At 53.2% G+C, this 25,287-nt stretch overlaps 1 protein-coding gene across 3 annotated transcripts in view; it reads left to right on the top strand.

Annotated features, from left to right (window-relative positions):
• Positions 1-4,546: 4,546 nt before the first annotated feature.
• Positions 4,547-25,287, top strand: part of VWA5B1 (von Willebrand factor A domain containing 5B1) — a 29,141-nt gene continuing 8,400 nt past the window's right edge. The window contains exons 1-15 of one of the 3 annotated variants that reach the window (XM_066563926.1): positions 4,547-4,672; positions 4,886-5,037; positions 10,099-10,268; positions 10,525-10,686; positions 11,030-11,252; positions 11,430-11,572; positions 12,344-12,475; positions 12,742-12,866; positions 15,822-15,998; positions 18,842-18,952; positions 19,414-19,616; positions 21,368-21,482; positions 22,994-23,179; positions 23,403-23,598; positions 24,552-24,739. In XM_066563926.1, coding sequence (XP_066420023.1) covers positions 10,130-10,268; positions 10,525-10,686; positions 11,030-11,252; positions 11,430-11,572; positions 12,344-12,475; positions 12,742-12,866; positions 15,822-15,998; positions 18,842-18,952; positions 19,414-19,616; positions 21,368-21,482; positions 22,994-23,179; positions 23,403-23,598; positions 24,552-24,739 — 2,100 coding nt within the window. In that variant the 5' untranslated portion in view covers positions 4,547-4,672; positions 4,886-5,037; positions 10,099-10,129. Of the gene's footprint in view, positions 4,673-4,885; positions 5,038-9,157; positions 9,239-10,098; positions 10,269-10,524; positions 10,687-11,029; positions 11,253-11,429; positions 11,573-12,343; positions 12,476-12,741; positions 12,867-15,821; positions 15,999-18,841; positions 18,953-19,413; positions 19,617-21,367; positions 21,483-22,993; positions 23,180-23,402; positions 23,599-24,551; positions 24,740-25,287 lie in introns of those variants that run through there. The other 2 variants (XM_066563925.1, XM_066563924.1) reach the window with 2 other exon arrangements.

Raw genomic sequence — 25,287 nt, 5'->3', positions numbered from 1 at the left:
CCGCGAACCGCGGCCGCGCACCGGCGTTCCGGGGACAGCGCGTTCCGGGGGCGGCGGGAGAGGGGACGGGGCGTGAGGAGTGACAGCGGGGTGTCTGAGCTAGGGACAGGTGACACGGGGTGGGGTGAGGCTGTGACCCTGTGGGGCTGTGGCCCTGTGGGGCGAGGCTGGCAGCCCTGTGGGGCTGTGAGCTCTGTGGGGTGAGGCTGTGACCCTGTGGGGCTGTGAGCCCTGTGGGGCTGTGAGCTCTGTGGGGTGAGGCTGGGAGCCCTCTGGGGCTGTGAGGCTGTGACCCTGTGGGGCTGTGAGCTCTGTGTACCCTGTGTGCAGTAGTGGGACTGTGAGCTCTGTGGGGTGAGGCTGTGAGCCCTGCGTGGACTGAGGTTGTGACGCTGTGGGGCTGTGAGCCCTGTGGGGCTGTGACCTTGTGGGGCTGTGAGCCCTGTGGGGCTGTGAGCTCTGTGTGGGGTGAGGCTGTGGGCCCTGTGCTTTGTGGAGCTGTGAGCCTTGTGGGGCTGTGAGCCCTGCGTGCTTTGTGGGGCTGTGAGCCCTGTGCAGATTGGGGCTATGGTCTCTGTGGGGCTGTGAGCCCTGTGCAGTGTGGGGCTGGGTGCTCTGTGGGGCTGTGAGCCCTGCGTGCTCTGTGGGGCTGTGAGCCCTGTGCAGATTGGGACTATGGTCTCTGTGGGGCTGTAAGCCCTGTGGAGTGTGGGGCTGTGAGCCCTGTGTGGCCTGTGGGGCTGTGAGCCCTGTGCAGTGTGGGGCTGGGTGCCCTGTGGGGCTGTGAGCCCTGTGCAGTGTGGGGCTGGGTGTTCAGGTCCCCTGTATGTTGAGGGGCACTGTGGTCAGGTCAGGGGCCTGGTGCCCTGAATGCTGTGGGGCTGAGATCAGGACCCCGCTATGATCTGGGGGTCAGCCTGTGTCTCACATGATGTGGGGCTCAGTCCCCTGTGTGATGTGGCCATCCCTGGGGGTCAGGCCCTCCATGTGGGGTGGGACTGGGGCTGTGCCCCATGTCTGGTTTGGGGCTGGGGATCAGGCCCTGCTGTGCCATCTGGTGTGAGGCTGCAGCTTCTGTTTCCCATGGAATGGAGTCCCTTTGGGAGCCAGGGCTGGGGGAGAATCACGCAGACACTGTGACATTTGTGAGGGAACTGCAGCTCTGTCTGTGGAACAGGGGTGGAGGTGAAAACAAGGTAGGAGAATGAGTCATGGAGGTCTAGAAGTGACAGGAGCTGCAAGAGTAATTTCCGTCCTGGCTCCTGCTGTAGGGCAGGAGCCAGCTTAGACTTGGTATCAAACCTGTTCTTTAAAGGTCCTGGAATAAAGAGGAGTAAAAGGGAAAGTAGAAATGAAAGAAGTGTGGGAAGAGCCTGTGGGATTTCCTTGCTGGGCTGCTATTCCCTTCCTTGAGCCTTGTTTGACAGAGCAGCTCTCAAGGATGGTCTGAATTTGTGTTTTTATTCCATGCAGTAGAACTAGTAAAATGGCCAAGCCTGCAGGCATCAGCCACAAGTTCCCAAACCAAGGATTATTTCCCTGTCTCAGTATTCCCCATTCCCTTTAATGGAGACACTTCATTTGTTCCCACAGCCTGAAACTTCCAACTGAGCTGTTATTTCTTTCTGTGCTGAGAAATCTTATCCCAGGTGGGGCTGGACCCTTCACTGTTGCTCTCTTCATACCAACCATGGTTGGTTTTTTCCTTAAACTAAACCCTGTTATTATCAAATATTATCATCTGATATTTTTCCATCTAATTCAGTTTTCTGCATGGAGGTGGTAGCCCCATGTCCCTCAGTCTGTGGGGATCCCTCCCCAGCCCCACACGTGAACTTTGGGGTCTGTATTTGGAGCTGTATTTGTGGAGGTGACATCATGGCGTTTTTTTCCATGGCAACAGGAGGATGCTGAACACTGGAGCTGAACGCAAGGAGATTTTCAATGGCAACAGAGCAGGCAGCCAAAGGCAAGTCTGAGATGTTAATTAGTTAATTAGGGTAAAAATAAAGATGAATGTGGGAAATCCCAGAGGCTGACAGGCTCATGCTTCCAGTTTAATGTTTTCTTGCAGACACACCTCCCATAAATACATTTAATCAGGATTAGTCCCATTTTAGAGAGGGGAAAACAGAGGTACTGAGAAGAAGACAACTGTGATCAGACAACATTGGCTGGGGGCAGATCCTTCCAACACCTCCTTTCTGCTCCTTGACCTTGGCTGCAATCATTCCTTGGGATTTTCAGGGCTATGCAGCCTGTCAGTGAGGTGTGACTGTGCTGGGTGTTTCTCTGTTCTGTCCATGAGGAAGGACTTTTCTCCTCAGTCTCTGGAGCAGGGACAGGCTCCGGGAGGTGTGGGTTTCCTGTGGGTTCCATGCAGGGTCCTTGAATTTGCTGGAGACTCTGCTGTCATACAATTACATATTTATTCATTTAAACATGAGAGAAATATTCAGATTCGTTTAAATAAACGCTTATTTATTTAAACCAGCAGACTTTGGCTGTGCTGGAATGAGAGAGCTCACAATGGTGGAGGTTGGACAGTGGAATTTCATTGAAATTACCTCTGGTCCTTACACCCCAAACAGGTCAGAATCTTCCTTGCCCACACACAGACCTGCTGCAAGGAGGAGGAAGAGGAAGAAGGAAAGGAGGAAAAGGAGGAGAAGGAGGAGGCAGTCCCTGCCCAGCCCTGTACCATCACTTTTTAATCATCACAGTCTCCCAACAGAGTGATTATTTCTTTTTTCAGAGCATTCCAGGCTGAGGAAAATGGCATTTACATACAGAACACACATGGAGATCATGGGAAGTGCTCATTGCTGTCCATCCAGCAGGAGATTTGGTTTAGTATTGTTTTTTTCTGGGTTTTATTTGTAAGTTTTGAGCCCATCTGAATCTCCCAGCACAAGAGCACCACACTTGTACACTTGGGTGAGCTGGGTAATGAGCCTGGAAAGCCTGTCCTGTGCTTGGCCAGTCCCAGAATCCACCCAGGCATGAACCAGGACTGGAAATCTTCCTCTGTGGTGGTTGGAGGTGCTGCTGTTGCCTGGCCCCAGGTGGGTAAAGCCACAAGCTTTGAGATGGCACTTAGGTGACTTCAAATGCTACTTCTAGCTTGTCCCCTCCCCAGTTTTGCCTCATTTATACCCATCCCATTCCCCCTGCTGCTCCCTGGGAGGGGCTGGCCCTCATCCATGCTGGGGTGTCCTGGGCAAAGCCAGCCTGGAGAAGATGAGGGGTAACAAACACCTGCTGGAGGCCCCTGTGAGCTGTTCTGGGCAGCACTTTTGATCACTGTGGTGATGCAGCTTCAGCATCAGCACTAAATATTAATTCCCCCCAAACAACTCTGTATGTGTCTTCCTCAGGTCTCACACTTGCCTCATCCACCATATCAGATGTTGCTTTATCTTCTAAACAAATACCCTGCTGCTACCACATTTGTTGGTTTGAATCCCAGGATTTCTCCTGGCATATGTTATTTTCTTCCCAGAAGCCACAAGCTGTGGTAAACAAACATTTACAGGCACTGGGAACACGGGACCTGTGTTTTTCCATGGCTGACTTATTTGTCTGGCAAGAACCATAAATTCTGGAGGATCAGGGCTGAAGTCAGCCCCGGGAGCTGGGCTTAGGAAAAAATTCTTGATCAGGCATTTGTTTGTGGAGTTTCTTGCTGTTTCCTCTAAAACACATTGTTCTTGGGGGAGAGGATAGGTCATTAGGGGTGCCACATGTCTGGTCATCCCAATCCTGCAGTGTGGATGTGTCCTTGGAGGCCAGGGGGAGAAAGAGGAGCTTTACCCTCGGTGTGCTGTGACCCAGGCTCGGTGTCCAGTTCTGCTTTGGGACACTGTCCAAGTCTGTGTCCCCCCAGCTGCCTCAGTTTCCCCTTTCTACAAGTTGTTTTTCTTGGGTTTAAGTGTAAGTTGCTCAGGGCAGGGACTGTATCCCACCAGGCTCATGCCTCAGTGACAGCATTGCTCCGGTGGGGAGGGTCCTTCTAGACCCCCATGGGTGGGGGCTGTGGCTGAGGGGCTTGGATGTTCCTGGGGAGGAGAGGGTGCAGGAGCTGAGATGGGAATGGGGGCAATAGCAAGGCTGGAAGAGAGATCCAGCCTAGGGCTGCACAGGAGGCCAGTGAGCAGGGATGCATCCTGATTTTGGGGGGCTTTAGGGTGCTTTCCTGCCTTTGAAAGAGAAAGGGGATGACAAAGGTGAATGCGGTGGGTTCTTCCCCTCCCGGCAGCTGCTGCGGAAAATCCCGGGGAGATAAATCACGGGGATGGGTGAGGGGAGTTTCAGCCTCTTTTTTTCCACCAGCCTGCCCAGCTCAGGGGCATCTCCTCTGCCCGGATGGGCTTCGCCCCTCGCCCGTTCTCTCCCCCGCAGCCCCCGGGCTCAGGAGGGGAGCGAGGGGAGAGGGAACCGCCAGGGTGTTCGAGGGGATTGTCATGGTTACCTCCCTGACAAAACAAATGGCTCCACTAGGTGATGATGATGGTGATGGTCACCCAGACAGCTCCGGACACTTTGAGTCAGCGGTGGGGGACGAGAGCCCCACCCTGGGGATGCAGAAGCCCCCCATCCCAGGGGAGCCAGACCCCCTCCCGGCTGCGGGCAGAGCCTCCCCGCCGGGGCACATGTTGCTGCAGCCCGTTCGGTAAGACCCCTCCTCGCTCCCCCCGGGACCCCCCGGCCTCCCCGGGTTCCCCCTGCCCCGCTGCCCGGTGGGGAGGGTCCGGGGGGTGAAGCCACCGGTTGCTGAGGTGGTTGGTGGTGCAGCGCTCCCCCACCCCAAGCCCCGGCGCTTGCTCCTCTCCCTCTCTCCCTCCCTTTCCCTCTCTCCTCATCTCCCTCTCTCCCTGTCTTCCAGAGACAGCGCTCCGCAGCCGTGCCTGTCGCCTGCGGGATTCCTCCTGCCCCTCCTGCCCTCCCCAGCCCAGCCGCAGAGGGGCTGGAAGAGTGGGTGAAGTTGCTCCAACCCCCCCATCCCTTTCTTCCTTCTCCTCCTCTCTCCCAGGAAAGGTAAGAAAAGCAGTGGCTACTCTCCAGTTGCTCCTGCACCTTTTTAGCTCCGCAGGGGTGGGTGTGAGGGGTGTGTGTGTGTGTCACTTCCCAAGGCTGTGCACGATCCCAGCACAAAGCTGCTCACTGAAGAGATCCCTGTCATAATATTTGTGCAGGCACAAGCCCACACTTTGCAAGCTGCTGCTTCCCAGCCTTGCTTTTTCCCAGCTGGATGGTGAGTCCTGGAACATCCCATTCCTCCCCAAAAATTGTACAGACTTTAGTAGTGACTGTGTCCATCTCCGTGCAGGCAGAGGACAGGGATGGACGGGGGGATGATGCTGGGGGTGATGGGCTGTTGCTGTCCTGGGCAGCCAAGTGGGATAACCCATCTGTGGACACACTGTTTGGGGGAAGGAGGAGTGACCTTGGCAGGGTGAGGGGGGCTGATGCCCCCAGAAAGGGTCAAAACACTGAGACCTGGCTGGAATCCACCACACTGGCTGGGGCAGGGCAGGGCAGGGCAGGGGTGGATGGAGAAGGGCTGTGCTGCTCCTGGGGGCCCTGTGTGTGCCTTGCATCTGGATGCACCCCAAGCGGGAAGCAGGCTGCCTGGTAGGTTTAGCCTAGCTAAGGGGTGTCTGACTCCCCTCTGGCTCAGCCCAGGGGTCTTCCCCCAAGCTGTGAGCCTGGCAATGTGGGGGTTAACTAACCCCTGTGTCAGAAATGTGTGATTAACAGCTCTAGGAAGGGGCTTGGGACAGGAATCCAGGTTTGTGACACCCAAGTTTGGGGCCAGACTGGTGGTGCAAGACACTTGCCAGAGTTATGGCTGACAGTCCCCAAAGTCTGTCTCTGCCTGGGCTGTCAGTCATGGCCCAGCCTGGCACTGTGTCACCTCGGGAAGGGGCACCTGGCTGCTTCCACTGGGTCCTGGCAGGAGAAGTTGCTTCCCAGCCTTTCCCCAGTTTCCATATCTGAGGCCTCAGGGTGTCCTTGGGGCCAGCAATCCTTGTCACTGCTGTAGCAGTGGGGGCTCTTGTTGTCCCCCTTTGGGGGCCTGCAGTGGCTGTTTTCCTGGTTTTCCATTAAATGGGATATTCTGCTTGCAGTTTGAGGCAAGGGGAGGCTGGAGATGGGAGAACAGCTCCTGTAGCCTTTGCTGAGAGTATCTCACAGATCTGCCATGGTGGATCCAGGGCTCTTCCAGACAGGACAGTGCTATGGGTGCTCTTTCAAACCCCATTTCCTCCTCTTCCTAGAGATATTTAGGGGGTTGATTCCAGTTTCCTGGCCAGGTTTGAGCCTTGTGCTTTGGGGGAAAGCAGCTGGAGGCCTGCTGCATGTCTTAGTCATGACCTGCAGTGATGTGGATTGGGTAGGTGAAGTCAGGGGTCCCTCGGCAGCTCCCTGAGCCTTGCTGCCCCTGAAAACCAGGGAGAATTCCCAAGGGTGAGTCTACTTGAGAGCTCTGACAGTTTGGGAAGTGCAAGGCTTCTCCTGTCATGGATTTTCAAACAGTGGGGGTGTTTTTTTCCCGGTGGAGATTGTGCAGGAATGCTGATGGGAGGCTGTGGTGCAACAGGCATCCTTGGCCAGCTCTGTCCACCTGTACATCTCCACAGGGCGCTCCGGCTGTCGTCATCCCGGCGAGCCACTGGATGTCAGTGTTGATTGAGACAGACGACGTGGAAGGAATATTTTACCCAGCTGCAGAAAAGCAGGCGTCCTCTGAGCAGTGGGGATGTGCCCCAGGTCTAGCTCGGACCTGGAGGCGCGATCTCCAAGGGAACGAGCTTGTGGCCGGTCAGGGGTTACAGCAGGGCGGGGCAGTGATTCAGCTGCTCAAAAATGCGTCTGATGCAAGGTGTCACACCGGGGCTGGGCTTGACAGGGCAGCCTTTCTGTCCTGGGGGGCAGAAGCAGCCGGGCTGCCACTGATTTCTGCCCTTCAGGCAGCAGAGCTGGGTGGAGCTGCCTCGGGTTTTATCCCAGCACCTGCTTTGACTCTCCCTGTCCTGTTGTCGGCTGTGGATGCCACAGATCCTGTGGTGTGGTACAGCTGGGACCCCAGCCCACTCCTGGGAGTCGGGTCCTGCCAGAAACCAGGCTGTGTGCTCACAGTTTTGCTCTCTTTTCCTTTTCAGTGCATGAAAATTCACCTCAGAGGAGCATTACTCTGCTCCTGTCTTTACTCCACGTGCTCAGACTGATTTTTTGAGGGCACATCAGTGCTTAGAGACACAGACGGACACCCAGGAAGCTCCAAGCAGTGCTTCAGGCACCACCCCCACTTTCCAGGCACATTAACACCTTTTCCCATCCCATAAAATCCAGCCCCAGCCTCTTGGGAGTGCTAGGACAGACGCTGCAGCCCTGTGAGAGGCTGGAGCCCGTGCTTTGGCTCGCAGCCCTGTGCTCCCTGCACATCACAGGGACGTCTCAGCAGCAGCAGCATCAGCTCCTTCCCCATCAGTCAGGCAGAGGGTCTGGCCAAGGGTATTGCCTGCAGTGGGGTGATCACACTTCCGTGTCTCCCTCCCCTCCATGGGCAGGAAGAGCAGTGGATTGTCATGGAAAAGAAGAGGGGGGGGGAAAAATCGATCCAGTAGCAGCCTGGTCCAGAGCACAGCTGGCCAAGGGACAATGTCTGTCCCCAGCCCTGAGGTGCTCCCCAGTTGATGGGATTACAGGTGTATTTTGAGGGCTGAAGCTATTAACCCTCAGTGGTTTCCCTTTCTCCTGGGATGCCAGATGCAGTGCAAGGTTGGGAGGCACCTGGCCAGGTCTGTGGGATGGCCCTGTGCCTGCTGTGTGTGGGAGGCAGGACATGTTTGGTGGCAGTGAGGGGACACGCTGTGGACTGGGTGTGTCTAGGAGTACTCTGTGCAGCGTTAAGCTGTTGGTAATTTTTTTTGGGATGCAGGGTCCTACTGTTTGTAATTTTTTTGGGATGCAGGGTCCTGCCAGGTCCCATCCTGAGAGTGCAGGCCCCATGGCCTGAATGGAGACTGAGTGCACATCCCAGAGCAGCAAAGGCAGGATGGGGAGCAGGCAAGGGGCCAGTGCTGAGCTCCTGGCTGGCACAGGGGAGAGATTCCAGCCTTCCCACTGCTCTCCCTCACTCCAGCCTTTCTGCTGCTCTCCCTTTCCATGCTGCAGTCACTTGATGGCGTTGGTGACACAAGCTGTGTGGAGCAGCCCCACGGCTCTGCTGGCAGCGTCCCCTATCGAAGGGTTTTTGCTGGGAAGAGCCCTCTGAGCCCTCCCTGTCCTTGTTGGGCCGATTTTTCGGCTGGCACACCAGTGAGAGCTGGTGCCAGGCTCCTCTGAGCCACCTCGGAGCTGCAGGAGAGGTGCAACTTTCCTGGCTGGATTAAACAGGACATGGCACAGGGCTCTGCATCTCACCAAGGGTCCCTTAGTGCTTGTTCTATCCCAGGTGATGCAGAAATCCCTGCTGGCAAGTGGTTCCCATGGGAGCTATGTCCCCAGTGTTCCATGGGTGCAGGAGATGTGAGGGGCTTGGATCTCACCCGTGGCTCTGTACTAAGTCCCCAGTTCCAAGCTGAAGTCACGCTCCTGGAGCCCAAATTCACCCCTCTGGCAGTCCCATAATGAATTCCTGTTGTGCCAAGCTGTTAGAGAGCTTTTTCCCCTTATTATTTCTTCCCTAAGGTAAAATAATTCTCCCTCCTTCCTCCCCCACCTGGCATTTAATCACTTCCCTGTACCTTGATGGCCTCTGCCACATACTGAACTGAGGGGACCTTCACTATTTCTCCTGTGGCAGGTGAACCCTTGCCAGCTCCTGCCTTCCCAGGCCCTGTTGGCACAGCTTGGAGCATCCTGGTTGGGATGGCCTCCCCTGGCTCAGCTGGGACTCCATCTCCTGACTGTGGGGACTGCATCCCCATGGATGCATCCCCAACCTCCCTGGGCAGCTCCTGGCATGAGCAGTGTTTGTGCAGGAAGGAGGGGTGGATTAAATCGGGAATTTAAGGTTTTTGGCTGGGATCCAGGGGCGTGCCTTGGGATTACTGCCCTCCATCATCATCATCTTCTCTGCTGTTTCCTGTGCTCAGTTTCCCTGGCTGCTCTCCCCCATCCTGGACAGTCCTTCTTGCTCTCCCTTTGTCCTTTCTCAACGTCGTTTTCCTGCCCCAAGCACTCATCGAGCTCGGGGCCTTGATGTCTTCTGTGGCATTTGCATATAAAGGTGGGTTTTAATAACGCAAGAATGAGAAACTGATGCATTTCAGTGCTGCTGGCTTCTCCTGGGCCTCGTAAATCACTGCATAAAGCATTGCAGAGCCAGCCAGGGAGAACTGCTGCCTAGCAACTTCTCCCGGTTCCCTGGGGGAGCGGGATGGGGCCCTAAAATCCACCTGAAAAGTCTCCTTTAAAACCCTGAGGCCTGGGGGAGAGGAGCTGTAATGGAGGAAAACCTGCTTAGGGAAAAGGGTTGGAATGTAATTGGCATAAGGAGTCACTTTGCATCTGAATGTGTCGGCTGAGCACATGGAGGGATGAGTCAGCCTGTGCAGGAAGGATCTGGAGATGCAGGACAGCAGAGCAATGGCACTTCCCTGTAATCAGCAAGGATGAGGATGGGCAAGGGCATGGGAGGGCAGGAGCATGGATGGCTCTGCCTGCCTACTCTTCCTTCCCCAGAAAGGAAAACTCTCATGATCATTGTCTTATCCTGGAGAAAGTTGTTGGTTTGGAGGATAATGAGGAGAAAGAGGGACAGAAAAAGATGTTAACTTGTTCTCCTCAGACTCCAGCAGTGTGGGAGGTGGGGACTATGCACCTCCAGGGCTGTGTCCCCAGCTAGGGAGGTTTCATCTGAACCTTCTCCTTTGTGCCAATGGAGATTTGGGGCAAGGGTTTGCCTTGTCTTCACATGGGGGTCTTGCTTCATCCCCATCCCCGTCACTGCAATCATCAAACCCAGGTCTCATCCTGTCCCAGGTCACTCACCTTTCTGTCCTCATGGCTTCAGAATGAGGTGGCAGAGCCATGCAAACATTGTGGGCACTCAGGGCTCCACAGCCATTCTCACCTTTCTCTCTCCAGCTCCCTACATCACCCAGAGACCCCCAGGAAGATGCCAGGGCTGATTGACCGTGTGACCCTCTCCCGGCTGCCCCTCATTGCCTCCGAGGTGACATCCTGTGTCAGTGGCTATGCCTTTGGGATGACAGCCCTGCTCACCTACCACAACCCAGACCCCCAGGCTTTGGAAGGCAAGTTTTAAGGAGTGAAGCTTGGAATGGGAACTTTAAAGTCAGGATATGGCAGTGCTGGGTTTCTGTGCATGCCTTCCACCTTTAGATGCTGGTGGGAAGCACAACCAAATGTATTGTGTCCAACTCTACAACTTTTTAGGTGTGAAAAATCCCACAAGTGGGATTTTTTTCCCACTTGGGAAGTGCCAAGAGGGACCTGGCTGGTGGGTCCAGGAAAGAGGTGGGTGTTGCTGACACCCTTCCTGGCTGGCAGGTCTCTTTGTGTACCCCTTGGACGAGGGCACAACTGTCGTGGGCTTCGAGGCGGCCGTGTCCCGGCGCACCGTGACTGTGCAGATCAAAGACAAAGCCAAGATGGATGACACCTACTTCAACAGCTGCAGCCTCCCCCCAGGAAGAGCTGGTGATGGATGTGGTGAGGGGGCTGAGGGTGTTTTAGGAAGAAAAGGAGGGGAAGGGGAGTGGGGAGGTGATGGGGGTGGCTGGCTGGTGTATGCTGCTGCACCAAGGGGGCTCCTTTTGGGAAGCTGAGTGGTTCTGGTGCTTGTGCCAAAAGTGTCAGTCTTATCCATCTTGGAAAGCACTGCTGCTTCTGGGCAGCCAAAGGAGTGATGCAGAAGCTGGGGCTCTTTAGAGAAAGCTGATGTGTGCAGTGGTGGCAGCTTTGGGTGTTTGATCCAGGGCTGGGGGTTGTGAGAGGCCTGGAAAGGAGCATTTTTCATGGTTGCAATACCTGGCATGGTCCAATCTCTGTGCAGGAAGGCTTATGATGGATGAGGACCTGGAGAGGATTGTTTTTGTGGCCAACCTGGGCATGATTCCTCCCCTGGAAAGTGTCTCCATCTTCATCAGCACCTCTTCTGAGCTGCAGACACTGCCCAGCGGGGTGGTGAGGGTCCTTCTGCCAGCTGTGTGTGTCCCCAGGGTTCCCCAGCCCAGCTTGGAGAATGCCAGCAGCTTTTCCAGCCACCAGCTCCAAATGTATGGAAAACCATGGGGTGGGCTTTGTCTGGGATTGATCCTGGAGAATGCAGGGCTGAATGAGCAGGAGCTGCAGGAGGCTGGAGAGTGGCTGCAGGCTTTACCTCTGGCAGACCTGCAGTTCCTGGGGGCATAGAACATGTTGACAGGGTTTATTTGGATTTATCTCACCATCAGGGACAAGCACCCCTGTGGATTGGGGAGCCCGGAGCAAGGGAGCAGGTTCTGCCTGACTCAGCTGCTGGACAGTGAGACCACCAACCCCTTTGAGTATGAATTCAGCTTCCACCTGGAGATCCGGGGGCCGTGTTTGCTGGCAGGTAGGAGCACTGGGGCTGTCCTGCTGCACAAGGCTGATTATCACCTCCCCAAGGCAATGTCCACACTCCCCCTCCTCTGTAGTAAACCCCATAGATTTAGGAAAAGCACCATGGAGAATATGAACAATAGGAATGCTGAAACAGCAAAAGAAAATACCTGTTTCCCTGTCCTCTGCCCTTAACCTATCTCTATATCCCTATAAGGCAATGTCATGTTAACCCCTTACCATTGGTCAAGCTTGGATCCTTTCCAACCCTATAAAAGAAGCATACTGTACCCCATTAGGGGAGAAAGAAGAAGAGCAGAGACCCTTCACGGACCTCCCCAAACAAAGCCATCTCCGTGGAACAGCCTGCGCCTTCTCCTTCTCCTCTCTCTCCGTCTGCTGCAGCCTCCAGCCCAGGGCACCACTACCTAGCAAGCAAAGCTGAAATCCTGAGAGCTTGCAATCACTATAGAGCTGATAATCACCATGATTGCTAGATGGCAGCCCCGTGGCATTGGCATGAGCGAGCTACCTCGGGCACCCGGTCCCTACTCAGGGACTGAGCTCCTGAGCCCTATTGCTCTGCTTTACGATAAGGCCAAATCAGAGAGGCTTTATTACTCCTCCTTAATGTAAATCTGTGTTGGCAACTTAACTGTGCTGGGGTGGATTTACCAGTACAGGATTGATGCTAACGTGGGTTCCTGTCCTCTACTGCCTTGTCATCCCTTCTCCCTGGTGTCCCCCACCCTCAATCCCTACTGGCACCTCGTTTTCCCTGCAGGAGTTGAGAGCCCCACACACGAGATCCGAGCAGACGCCGACCCCTCGGCTCGCTCTGCCAAGAGCATCGTGATCACGCTGGCCAACAAACACACCTTCGACAGACCCGTGGAGATCCTGATCCATCCAAGTGGTAGGTGGGCTCTGCTTCCCCTCTGCTGGTCTTGCCTCTTCCTGGGATCTTCATCTGTAGCTCTGGAGACAGCTGGATTAGTGCTGGTTTTAGTGCAAATACTGTCAAGGTTAGGCTTCCCAGGAGGTAACCCTGGCCTCTCTCAGGGTTTTCTGAGCTCTCCAAGCTCACAGGTACTGCTGTTTTCCCAGCCAAGGGTGCCTGCATCTCTGCCAGACTCAAAGTGTAACCACAGCTGTTCTTCACACAATTCTCTGCATTTACAGAGCCCCACATGCCCCATGTCTTAATGGAAGAGGGTGACATGACCCCTGCAGAGTACGAACGACACCTGAAGGGGAAGAACGACTTCATTAAAGGCACTAAGAAAGACCCCAGTGCCAAGAAAAAGGTGAGAAACACAAGCTGCAGGTGTTAGCTGAGGCTTTCCATGGACTGGAGCTGAGCTAGAAGATTATTCCATGTTTCCAGCATCAGATATTACACTGTCCCAATGAGACCTGCAGCATCCTCCCTCAGAGAGGGGCTTGTGTCGAGGAAGAGGGGGAAATTCAGCAGTGCTGCTGATAAACTGAGAGGGGAAGGAGCTCTGAGATGGTTATTGTGTGTATAATTAGTGCTAGTCTAGCATAGCATAATTAGAGAGGTGCATTGTGATAGTATTAAGGGTATTATAATTATTGCAATGACATAGAATAAAATATTCTTTTAATTGCTTGGTAAATGTTTACTGTTTCTGGGTAGCTGTCAGAGAGAAAGAAGTGATCTTCCTGGGAATAATGAGCTGAACAGAAGACAAGGTAGGAGAGACTTCTCTTTGTTCTGCTGAGCAGCAAAGAGAAAAATATCTGTGCTGGGATTTGTGCCTTGTCTTCCAGCAGTTCTGAAGGAATGAGTGACAGCCCAACTCTTTGGTGTGTCTGGGATCAGCAGAGAGCAGCAGACAGCTCAGAGCCCTCTGGATTTCCAGGGTGGGCATCTTCCCCTAAGGGACAGGTCGTGCTTGTGTGGCCACAGCTGGGGCTGACAGTGTCAGCTCCTGTTTTACACAGCCAGGGCTCTCCTGTGTGCCCAGAGATGCTCATTTCCCCCTAAACTCCTTCTCTGGGTGTCTGATCCTGGGTCCCTCTGGCAGACATCCCTGACCTGCTGCAGGGGTGTCTCCCCGTGCTGCTAAGATTTCTCCTTTCACCAGAGACTTGTCAACCCTCCTCTCCTCCCTTCCCTTTGCCCTCCGCTCTCTCTGGCAGGGCTGGGACTCTGCAGGCATCTCCTCTAATTGTGTTCAGCGTGTGGCAGGTGGAACGAGATGAAACTCCCACGCTACGCCTCGGATGGCTCCCTAATTATTTCTGCACATTTAGCATGTCAAATTATCTAAGGGGGAATCATTCTGGAGACATTTCCCTGCAGGAAAGCCACCTGTGCCCCAGGAGGACTGGGAAACAACTGCAGGGAGCAGAGAAAATGCCTGGAATACCTAGGGTAGATGATGGGCTGGAATTGCTGCTGCTCAGAGCAGGACATTGGCCACTTCTTGGCTTAAATTAAATTAGCCCAGAAATTTCAGCAGTAAATTATAAGTAATTCTCTTCCCTCTGTTTGTTATGCAAAAGGCTTGGATGCTGTCAGCTGCAGGTTGGTGGGGATGGATGCACACTGGAATCAACTTTATTCAACAAAATCTGATTAGTTTACTGTAATTGGATAATGGGTGAAGGGGAACGAAAGGGAGGTGAGGAGATGTTTTCTTTTCTGGCTGACCTGTAGCAGGTCCACTGAAGCTGTTTACTGAAGATTTGCCTCTAAAATTCCCTCCAGTCAGTGAGAAATCCCAAAGTATGGGCTCATCCTGATCACACAGGAAATTTATGTCATGGATACCCAAGAGCATTCCAGAGAGTTCTGTGATAGGTCCAGGGCCACGATTCAGTATTTGTACAGAAGCAGCTAGGACCACTCTAGTCTGGAATGCGATAAACTGGAAAAGTTGTGAAAGAAAATAATGTCATATGGCTGAAGGGAAATGGAAATGGAAAAAGCCTTTGATTTCTCAGCAGCTGATTAATTTATGCCCCATAGCATAGAAGGGAAAGGTAGGAGGATGAGTGGGAGCTTGGCTTATTCCTCTGAGTGGGACCTGTCTTTTCACTGGGTCAGAGAAGCTGTGCTCAGGCAGTGGAGCTGAAAGCAGAGCTTGTGTGTGTGTGTGTGTTGAGCCACAGGGAGTTAGTGAGTTTTAGAAAACAAAGGTTGGTTGTCAGCTCATAAACTGAGGAATGTGACTCATGGCTGGAGAAAACAAGCCCAGTTATCTGGGGTCTGGTTTAGTCCCTGTGAAACCAACGAGAAAAGCAGCCAGAAAGAGGAGAAAAGAGGCAAACAAAGCCCCTGAGGATCGAGCTGCTGTTGAGGAGTTTTTTCCACACTCAGACCCAGGGATGAAAGGCCACGGCTGGGCTGATGTGGGTTCCTGGAGCTCCCTCCAAAGCAGCTGAGGCCATGAACCCGTTACTGCTTGATACACACGTAATAACACATTATAAACCATCACAAGAGGTTTTTACCAGTTTTATTTTATCCCATTTGTAATGAATACTTGAAATAGAAGGACAGAAAATGTGGAGAGCCATTGGAGCTGTGTGCAGTGCAGAGATCATGCAGGTTCCTATCGAGCCACGGCCGGAGCAAACGGTTCAGCTTTCCAAAGCCTTTCAATCCCTACAAAGAAAAGTGATAAAAGAAATGGGCAGAAAAAGCAGCAAACCAGAGGCAGCAGGAATGAATTGGAGTGCTGAATGCAGCAGATCAAGGGCTGCATCTCACACTTCATTAGTGAGTGACCACGGAGAAAACCTCTGGTGTGCCTCGGTGGGATGCTAAGCTGTGCTAATGAACCAGGTTTTCGGGAAGGATCTAATGAAATGTTTGGAGAATCAGATTTGCAAGGTGCTGGGTAGGGCAAGGTCTTTTGATTTCTTCTCCAGGCTTTTATCTGAGTGTGCAGTTGCTCCATATAATCCCAGAATGGATTGGTGGAGAGGACCTTAAAGCTCCCACCCCTCCCATGGGCAGGGACACCTTTCACTACCCCAGCTTGTTCCAAGCCCTGTCCAGCCTGGCCTTGGACACTTGCAGGGATGGTGAATACTGTGGGTATGGACAGAATAGGACACCTGGATATTGGCCCACCCTGGTGTTGTCACCTCTGAACAAGCAGATTCTGGCCCACAAAAGCCATGCACTTGCATTTTGAGCCCTGCTCTGATTCCTCTTGAATTGAAATGGGGTGGAGAAATCAACCTCTCAAAATCAACCTCTGGAGCTATCTCCTGCTTTCTTTCAGATGGAAATCATCAGGAAGAGGCTGAACAAGGACATCCCCCACCACCCTGTCATCATGCTCAACTTCTGCCCTGACTTGAGGACTGTGCAGCCAGGCCTCCAGAAAGCCCAGGGCGAGTTCATCTTCCTGGTAGACCGCAGCAGGAGCATGAGTGGTGTGAGCATCAGCCATGCCAAGGTACCTGCAGGAGGGGAAGCACCTGCCTGTCAGCAGGGATGAATGAGAGAGAGCAGTGGGGGTGCTGAGAGCATAACTGTTCATTATCAGGGCATGGGGGGTAATTATAGGCTGTATTTTAGTCATCTCAACAATGGCGCTCCTTTGGTACCTGCAACAAAGGTGACTCTCCCCTGTTCTCTTCTGCTCTTCCTATCAGCACATAAAATACAAAATTACTTCTTTCCCTCTCTTGCTGGCATGTTTTGTGCATCCTTTTTCCAGTTCTCCCTGTATTCAGAAGGGCTTTGGGTGATGGCTGCCTAGAAGGAAACCTCCAGGGAGCTCCAAGGGGAGTAAGGTGCTGACCATGCATTAGGAGAGGTTTTGCTGATGGGCATCTCTGTGAACCCACAGAAATGATTTAAATATGAGACATCCCTTTTCCAAGCACAAATGCCACCAGCAGCCTGGTGAATAGTTATGGGAGTTGTATAGCTGAGAGCTCTGAATACAAAATAGCATTGTCAGGATATTTTGTGGGTCTGAGGTTCCCCTGTCAGATGTGGCTCTTACCCAGAGCCAGCCCTGGTGCAGGACCCTGCACTTGGTCTGCTGAACCTCATGAGGTTCCCACAGACCCACTCCTGAACTTGTCCATCTTCTAGCACATCTCTTTTCCCATCTGTCTCCAGTTTCCATGGGAACTGCTGAAGAAGGACAGACACCTTCAGCAATAAGGATTGGGATGCTGGGGAGCCTGCAGATGGCTGCAGCACATCCCCTGGGATAGGGAGGCTGTTCCCAGGGGGAACAGGATATCTCTGGGCTTGTAACCCCTTCCCCCAGCATCTTTAGGAGTCTGAGAATCTTCTCCCAGCGTGGATTTTTGCATTCCAACTCATAGCATGGCTGAGTTTGGGCACCACAGTCTCTGCAGCCTCTGTGGAGGCTGGATTGTCCCCTGGGGATGGGGACCTGCAGGATCAGAGCCCTTCTCTGATTGGTCCTGAAATGGAAACCCCATCTCAGGAGGGCTGTAGAAACAGGAAAAAGGCTGTTCACCTTCAGGAAAAAATATTTTGTGGGAGATTTTGGAGGAGATACCTCAAGGGAGAAACTCACTGTCCCTCTTTTGAGTGTCCTGTCCTTGTTTGTCACTTGCAGACACCAGGGACCTCACAGCAGGAGCTGATCTGAGAGGGTTTGGGTGGGTTTTGGTTAGTGGAACCTTCTGCATCATCCTCAGCTGGCTGGATGCATGGCATGACAGGTCTTGGAGCTGTGCAGCCTCAGGATGCACTCAGGGATGGGGTGGAAGGGCCTGTGCAGAGCAGGAGGGCACCCGTCCAAAGCAGCTGGAGTGGAAAATTCAGGGATTTAAATTTCCTACAGCCAGTTCCTTTCCCACCCTGATGCAGCCAGGGAGAAGAGCCAGGCTGTGATGGTGCTCGCTGGCAAAACTGCGCTAATAACTGGGAATTGACTTTTCTAGAAGCAAACATCCCTCCTTATTGAGTTGCCATAAAGCTATGGAGTGCAACAGGATCAAGATCAATATTTACCATAAGAAGCAATAAATCTTTCTGCTTGCTGAAATAGCAAGCAGGCATCGGTTGCCCATTTTGGGAAGTGCTTTAAGAGAAATATTTGGAAATTTGTATTTTTTCCCTTGTAATGAGTTCCAAGATGGGATGTCAGCACTGAGATCTGGAAGAGCCAGCATCCCGGGAGCCATCTGGGAGCAGTGGTATAAATATATCCTCGTAGGTTTGAGATAACAGCTTGGATTCAAGTACTCCAGAGCCTGTTAAAGGGCAGCCCTGTTCTTGTACATTATTCCACTGATTTTCAGTGCTCCAGCTCTGAGTTTTTGCTGAGTCTTCCAGGCTTTGGGAGCCTGTAAGGAGGAGCTTTTGGGATCCCTACTGGACCCAGGCAGGGAGTTCGCTGTGTCCCTCTGTGGTCACTTGGTCTTTGCCACTGGTAGGACAACTCAAGGAGTCTATTCTTCCTCATTTGACCTTGGCAGCTCCTCCAGGGGCTGGCTAGAGGGTTTCTGCTGCCCTCGGCAGACTGGCAGGAGTCTGCCTTGATCAGCATTTAAATAGAACTGAGCTGCTCCTGAACACTTTGCTTTACATTTTGCTTTAAATAAACACTTTGCTTTAAATGGGTCTCCTCTCCTGCCACATAATTGCTCCTACAAGTTCAAGAGCTCCTTAAGCAGCTCTTGCCCAGTTCCTGTGATCACAAGCTCTGTCCTGGACTTGTCCACAATACCACTGTGACAATTCAAGTTGCTCTTGCCTTATGTAAAGCCCAGGAATAGGCACATTAGATAACCACCTCTGGTAAAGAAAATAGCTTAAATCTGTTGTCTCCCAGTTATTTTAATTGAAGCCAGCTATGAATACAAGAGAATTGGGGATGGGGGAGGCTTTTCCTTTTGTGTAACTTTAAGCTGTTTGTTTATTTTCTGCAAGTTTAGGCATTGAGATGCATTGCGTGTCGCACTTCTCAATTTCACACTCTGCTTCTCACCCACCAGCTCTGTGCTGCAGCACTGTGTTGCCAGCACAAATTGAATCCCTTAAAAACAAACAGAAAAAATTGTTCAGTTCTTTGTTGTCTTTTTTTTCCAAAGACTCCCCATTTTCCTCACTGCTTCACATCCCAAATATCATCAAGGGACTTTGAAAAGAGCTGGGTCATATGGAGGCATGGGAAAGAAGCAGTTGGTTCGTTGTCAGGTGAAAGTGGCAATAAGATGGGATGGCTCTGGGCAGAGCTTTTACTGGTGAAGTTGGGGCAGCCAGGGAGGATCCAAGTGTCCTCATGTCTGTTTGCTTTCTGCCCCTCAGGATGCCCTGTTGGTCATTCTCAAGAGCCTGATGCCAGCGTGTCTCTTCAATATCATTGGGTTTGGATCCACCTTCAAGACCCTCTTTCCTGTCAGCCAGGCCTACTGTGAGGTGGGTGAGCCCACAGTTCACAGAATCCCAGAATGGTTTGTGTGGGGAGGGACCTTACATGCCACAGGCAGGGACACCTTCCACTATACATGGGTGCTCCCAGCCCCATCCAGCCTGGCTTTGAACACTTCCAGGGATCCAGGGGCAGCCACAGCTTCTCTGGGCAACCTGTGCCAGGGCCTCACCACCCTTATAGTAAATAATTTCCTTATAATACCAAATCTAACCCTACCCTTCTTCAGCTTAAAGCTATTCCCCCTTGTCCTGTTACTCCAGGTCCTTGTCCAAAGTGCTTCTCCAGCTCTCTTGGAGCCCCTTTATGCACTGGAAGGGGCTTTAAGGTCTCTCCAAAGCCTTCCCTTCACCAGGATTAGCAGCCTCAACTCCCTCAGCCTCTCCCATGGCTCTCCTTGGTGCTCAAAGGGTGCTGGCGCTGACAATTCCACTGTTCCTTTGAGCAGGAGAGCCTGCTCATTGCCTGCCAGAGCATCAGGAGGATCCGGGCTGATATGGGCAGCATCAACCTCCTGTCCCCCCTGAAGTGGCTCCTCCGCCAGCCCATCCACAGGGGCCACCCCCGGCTGCTCTTTGTGCTGACAGCCGGGGCCATCAGCAACACTGGGAAGGTTCTGGAGCTGCTGCGGGACCACTCCTGCTCCACCAGGTACAGACTCAGCCCTGCAGGGCCAGAAACCTGGCACAGGCTGGCATGTGCCTCCCCTTGAGCACAGCTCCCTCTCACAGACGTCCCCACTTCAGAGACAGAGGCAGGAGAGATTGCTGCTATGAGCCATGGGAGAACCTCAAAGGGTTTGGAACGAATCCCAGAAGTTCAGATGCTTTTTAAACAATCAAAAGCAGGATAATTGAGCTGACAACTTCACAGCTCTCGGCTGATGCTTCCTGCTAGGAGAGATTGACACGCCAACAATCTTCCTTGCTTTTTTTTTATATTTTTTTTTTAAAGAACATCTGGGGCTGGCCCCAGCTGCTTCCAGGATGGGGCTGTGCAGAATTGAATATGCTGAAAGGCAGCAATGTAAAAAGCAGCTAATTGTGCACAAGCTCCCAGCCTGGCTCCCCAGCCCTGATCACAGGCTGTTCTGGTTTCTCCTCTGCCTCTTTAAGGGGCACAAAACATGGGGAAAATGTAAGAAATCCTGATTCCTGTTCCATCTCTCAGACTTTGGAGTTATCAGGGAAGCTGCTCTGTGGGTTTGAAACTGCACAGAGGTCTGGTTGTTTCCCACCCTCCCACCCCTGGCTCTTGCAGGGCTGGAAGGGAGGGAGGGTTAAATGCAATCAGAGCTGGAGCGTGGTCTCGGCTGACCCTGGAAGGGAGAGTGCTGGGCATGGCCCATCTTTAAAGAAGATCAGAGCCTTATTTAGGAGGGGTGTGAGGCTGGCCTAGGATTTGCAGGCAGCTGAGGATTAAAACGCTCCAAGAGAAAAGCCCCTTGTGCAGATGCAGTTTGCTGCTGAAGGTGCTTTCTTTCTCAGCAATCTCCTGCCCTGCTCAAATGTTATATCCCACCCATTCCCATCCTCCTGGATTCCTGGCACATCCATCCCCACCTAGCACTGCCCTCCCTGCCAGGGCTCCAGCTCGACTTGCAGCCTTCAGCCCAAACCAAATCCTGATTCACAGACCTGGGAGGGGAGGAGGAGCAGCCTCACCTGGCTTGATCATCCTTCCTTGAGAAAATGTTTATTTTCATTGCAAGCAGAGATAATTACTGGATCTTTAGTGCTATTGACCACAGCCAGCAGGGAAAAGAGCTGAACTGAGAGCAAAGCAGCTTGTTTGTGTTTGCAGAGGAGGGGAAGGCTTGAGGTCCTGCTGGGAACCCCTGAGTGTCACTGCTGAAGGCTGCTCTTTGGGGAAGGGGTTTGGGGTCTGCTGAGAGGAGGGGGCTGGTGGTTCATAGAACCCCAGAATGGTTTGGATTGGAAGGGGCCTTAAAGCTCATCTCATTCCAGCCCCCTGCCATGGCAGGGACCCCTTCCATAGCCCAGAGTGCTCCAAACCCCTTCAGCCTGGCCTTGGACACTTCCAGGGACCCAGGGGCAGCCACAGCTTCTCTGGGCAACCTGTGCCAGGGCCACCCTCACAGGGAAGAATTTCTTTCCAATATCCAGTCTAACCCTGCCGTTTTTTGGCATAAAGCCATTCCCCCTTGTCCTGTCACTCCATGACCATGTCCAAAGTGCTTCTCCAGCTCTCTTGGAGCCCCTTTAGGCACTGGGAGGTTCTCAACCTTCCTGCCACATACCTACAAGAGGGGCTGGTTTATTCTGCTGGACACAGCAGTGGCATAAAGTCAGAGGGAGTTTCTGCCTGAGGGAGTGTGTGAGCTACATGGGGCTGGTGGGTGGCTTTTCCTTTGGATCATGATTCTCCCTGTCCTTTTGCAGGTGCTACAGCTTTGGCCTCGGGCCAAACGCCTGCAGGAGGCTGGTGCGGGGTCTGGCTGCCGTGTCCAGGGGCGTCTCCGAGTTCCTGGAGGAGGGCGAGAGGCTGCAGCCCAAGGTACAGCCCCAGTCCCCGGGGGCCACCCGCGGGGCTGTAAGGATGCTCTGCTTCAGCGAGGGGGAGGCCACGGCTCCCGGGGGGCTCATTCCCCATCCTGGCCCTGCCTTCCCAGCCCCCCCCGCAGCAGGTGGGCAGCGGGAGGGGATGAAAGAGCATCTCGGTGTCCGGCGGCCCTCGGAGGGAGCGGAGGGTGCGTCTGCCTCCGCCTGGGGCTGGGGACCACGATGGCCGCGGTGCTGCAGCTCTGCCTTCAAAGGCAGCTCTGCCTCAGGTACGGCGAGGGCAGTGGGACCGGCATCAAAGCAGCCAATTAGTTTTGAAGTCGGGCTCAGCCCTGGCGTTGCTCAGGCGAGAAGGACTCGGGGTTGGAGCGAGAGGAATGCGCTGTGATGGCTTTGCTTATTAAGCTGGCTTTAAAGGCTCTCCATTCCCTCTCTCCCCATGAAGAGTAAAACCGTGTGCTTGAAATCTGGCATAGTGATGGCTCTGTCCCCTGGTGAATGCAGAGCCCAGCCTGTCACCTGCTGCTTGACTAAACCCAGAGAGAATTGGGTCTTTAGCTCCTAAATATCTCCAAAAAGCCAGCTTCTACTTTCTTGATCTCTCAAGGAGGAGTTCGGCAACTCCACCCTCTGCAGGAGCCTGGAGCACACAAAAACCTCTCTAAGACAGAATGGCATCAACATTTCTGATGTAAATTAAAAGCAGAGACAGTGAAGAGAGAGGTGTTTAATAAGAGCTATTAATAAGAGCTTTGCAGGCTGTGCAGCTCCGTGCCTTCAGCAGTCTGAGGCGTCAATTAATGGCCTTATAAAACACAGCCTGGTGTGTCTTCCCAAGCCTGTGAAAAAGCAGGGAACAATGGGGAATATTTGAGCTATTCTGTCTCTAAATCTGGTGTTCAGTTCCCTTGGCATGCAGGGAAGCTCATGTAGATGGCTCCATGGGAGATTTGCCCATGAGGTATTCACGAATATTGGTCTTCTCCACATGTGTAACAGGCAGACCATTGCTGATCTCTGGCAGTGGCTTGTGCCAGCAATGAGCTGTTCCAAAATTATCAGTGTATGAGTGCTGGGCTCAGGAAAAGAGCTGGGGCTGGGGCTCCGACCAGTGAAGGCCTGGGTGCTAGAGGGGAGCAAGGGATGCTGCCTCACATCAGAGTAAGATCCCTCAGGCCAATAGCTCCCACCTTGCTCTGGGCTGGCAGTGTGTGTGAGATCAGCCCTGTGCTCCATCATTATCTGATCATGGTAGAAATCATGGAATCGTGGATTCATTTAGGTTGGAAAAGACCAACCATTAACCCAGCTCTGTCAAGTATAACTGTGCCAAGGAAATGGGGGTGTTGGGATGGACATCAGAGTAGACTAACTGGAAGCAGAGGGTAGGAATCAGCTGATGGGATTGTTTGAGGGAATGTTCCCCTTCCCTGCAGCAGATGGCACATGCACCATGGCTCCCACCATGTCCAGCTAGTGTTGAACCTCTCTCCCTGCCCTTTGCAGATGATCAGGTCACTGAAGAAGGCAATGGCTCCGGTCCTGAGCGACGTGTCTGTGGAGTGGGTCTTTCCTGAGAGCACTGAGGTCCTGGTGTCCCCTGTCAGCAGCAGCTGCCTGTTCCCTGGTGACCGCCTGGTCAGCTACGGTGTCATCTGTGACACCTCCCCGTACCTGTCCAACCCCAGAGCTGTGAGTCTGTCCCAGGAGCGGGGGGTGTTGGGGTGTACACAAGAGCCTTGGCTCTGTGCATGGTCAGGGGGTGTCTCTGCTTCCCAGCTGTGGCTTTAAGGGAGTGATGGGTGGGACTTTGGGGGGCAGTAGTGGCTAAGGATGCTGGTGCAGCCTTTCTCAGCTGGGAGCTGGTGGACAGAGACTGTGGTGGGACCTGTTCCCTCTCTGTGCTTCCCTGCAGGACAAGAGGCGGCAGTACAGCACGATGCATTCCCAGGAGTCGGGCAGCTCTGTTTTCTTTCACTCCCAGGAGGAGGGAGCAGGCTTGGAGAGCTGGAACCACTCCAGAGACTCAGAGGGGTCCTGCCCCACCGAGCGCTGCCCCGAGCACCTGGGCGTGGGCAGAGACCCTGGGGGAGAGTCAGACACGGACACGGGTCAGATTTTCCTCTCTACATGCGGGGGGGGTGATGCCCTGTCTCTCTAATCAAACTCCTGTCACTGCTCCCCCAAGTTTTTTGCCTGATTTACACATGTCTTCAGCTGCAGAGAGCTGGAGGAGTTTGCAGGAGAGATGACAGATCTCCTGAGGCTTGAGCAAGTCTGTTTGGTTTGGATGTTTTATCCAAACCTGTCAGGAAATCAAGGGAAGCCCTGGTGAGCTGGGTTCCCTGGAGATTTTCAAAGCAGCTTTAGCTTTGGCCACATAATTATTTACAAGCTTCCCAAACAGTGTGAGGAGGAGTGGAGTGAGCAAATGGGTAGCTCTGCTAGACCATCCCTGTACCTGCAAAGCAGCTTCCCAGTCAGGAGAGGGGGAGAATGGATCCAAGGCCCACTCCCCAGGGTGTCACTCCTCCCCACCACGGCCTGGCTGGGTGTTTGTTTCAGCAGCATGTGGCATAAAGCAGCTGGTTGCACCCCGGAGCTGGGGAAACCTCTGTTACTCATGGGATGATCTTCCCTTTTATTCCAAGAGGATCTGTACTGTGCATCCCCTCAAACTTGTCAAAAGCAATGAGAAATCGTGTCTTTCCAAGGCAGATTTTAGTCTTGCTCTGACAGGAGCGTGTCTGCACTAATTAAATTTCATTAGTAAACCCTTTGTCTTCTCCAGGGAGGTTTGAGGAAATGCAGTCAGGCATTTTTTTGACTGAAAACTCCTCAGACAAAACCTTCCCAACCTGCTCTCTTGACATCCCCAGGAATTTTGTGTTTCTATTTCCTTCTGTGGTTTCGTTGCTTTGCTTAAAACTTTGCAGGGCTGAGTGTGGCCCCCTGAGCTTTGGCAGGACCTTGGTGAGGGCTCCCTGCCTCCCACTGTGAGCCAGAGGGTGGTGCTGGCTGATCCCAGTGTGGAGTGGAGCTGATCCTCTCTCCCACCGTTCAGGAATGGATGTGAAGGCTCTGTCCAGGAGACGGGCGTACAGCACCACCCACATCTCCGAGCACGAGCCCCGCAGGAAGGTGCCCACAGCCAGCGACCCTGGCACTGCCCTGGTGAGAAACCCCCTGAGGAAAACCCACCTGCAGGACCTGCAGCAGCTCAGCCCTGAGCCTTGGCAGGTGGATTTCCAGGTAGGTGATCCCCTGAGAGGCTTTGCCTGCAGGTGGAAGCCAGCAAGGAGGAGGAGGAAAATATCAGGGGGATGAGAGCCTGAAGGAAAGGGCCTGACTCACACTAGCCCTAAAATATTGATATAGATATAGATAATAGATACAGCTCTGCAGCACATCCCAAACACTGGGGAAATGAGCCAAGCAGGGGGCAGAGTGCCATCCTGATATCCCTGATATCCCATCCTGATATCCCATAGCAGTCCCTCCCCATGGGAGCCTGCTTTTCCCTGCTCCTCTTCCCCTTAGCAGCCTGTGCTTCACCTTGCTGCTCCTCTGGTCCTTCTTACCTCCCTACAATTTAAGATTCAAACCTGTCCATGGCTGTGGCACTTCTGTGCCTGGCAGGGAAAAGGATTTCAGTGCCAAAGCAGATTCCCAGCTGGATCCATTGCCTTACACAGCATTAGGATGAGATGTGAACCTGTGTGATGATACATCTGCTGAACAGGGTTTTGTCCCCTACCTGCAGCAGGTGGAATTTGGGCAGATTTTTCAGCTGATCTTTG

This window comes from Molothrus aeneus, chromosome 21 (genome assembly GCF_037042795.1).
Source record: "Molothrus aeneus isolate 106 chromosome 21, BPBGC_Maene_1.0, whole genome shotgun sequence".
Lineage (NCBI taxonomy): Eukaryota > Metazoa > Chordata > Aves > Passeriformes > Icteridae > Molothrus > Molothrus aeneus.
The sequence above is the reverse complement of the archived record's forward strand: the minus strand, read 5'-3'. Positions and strand labels throughout refer to the sequence as shown.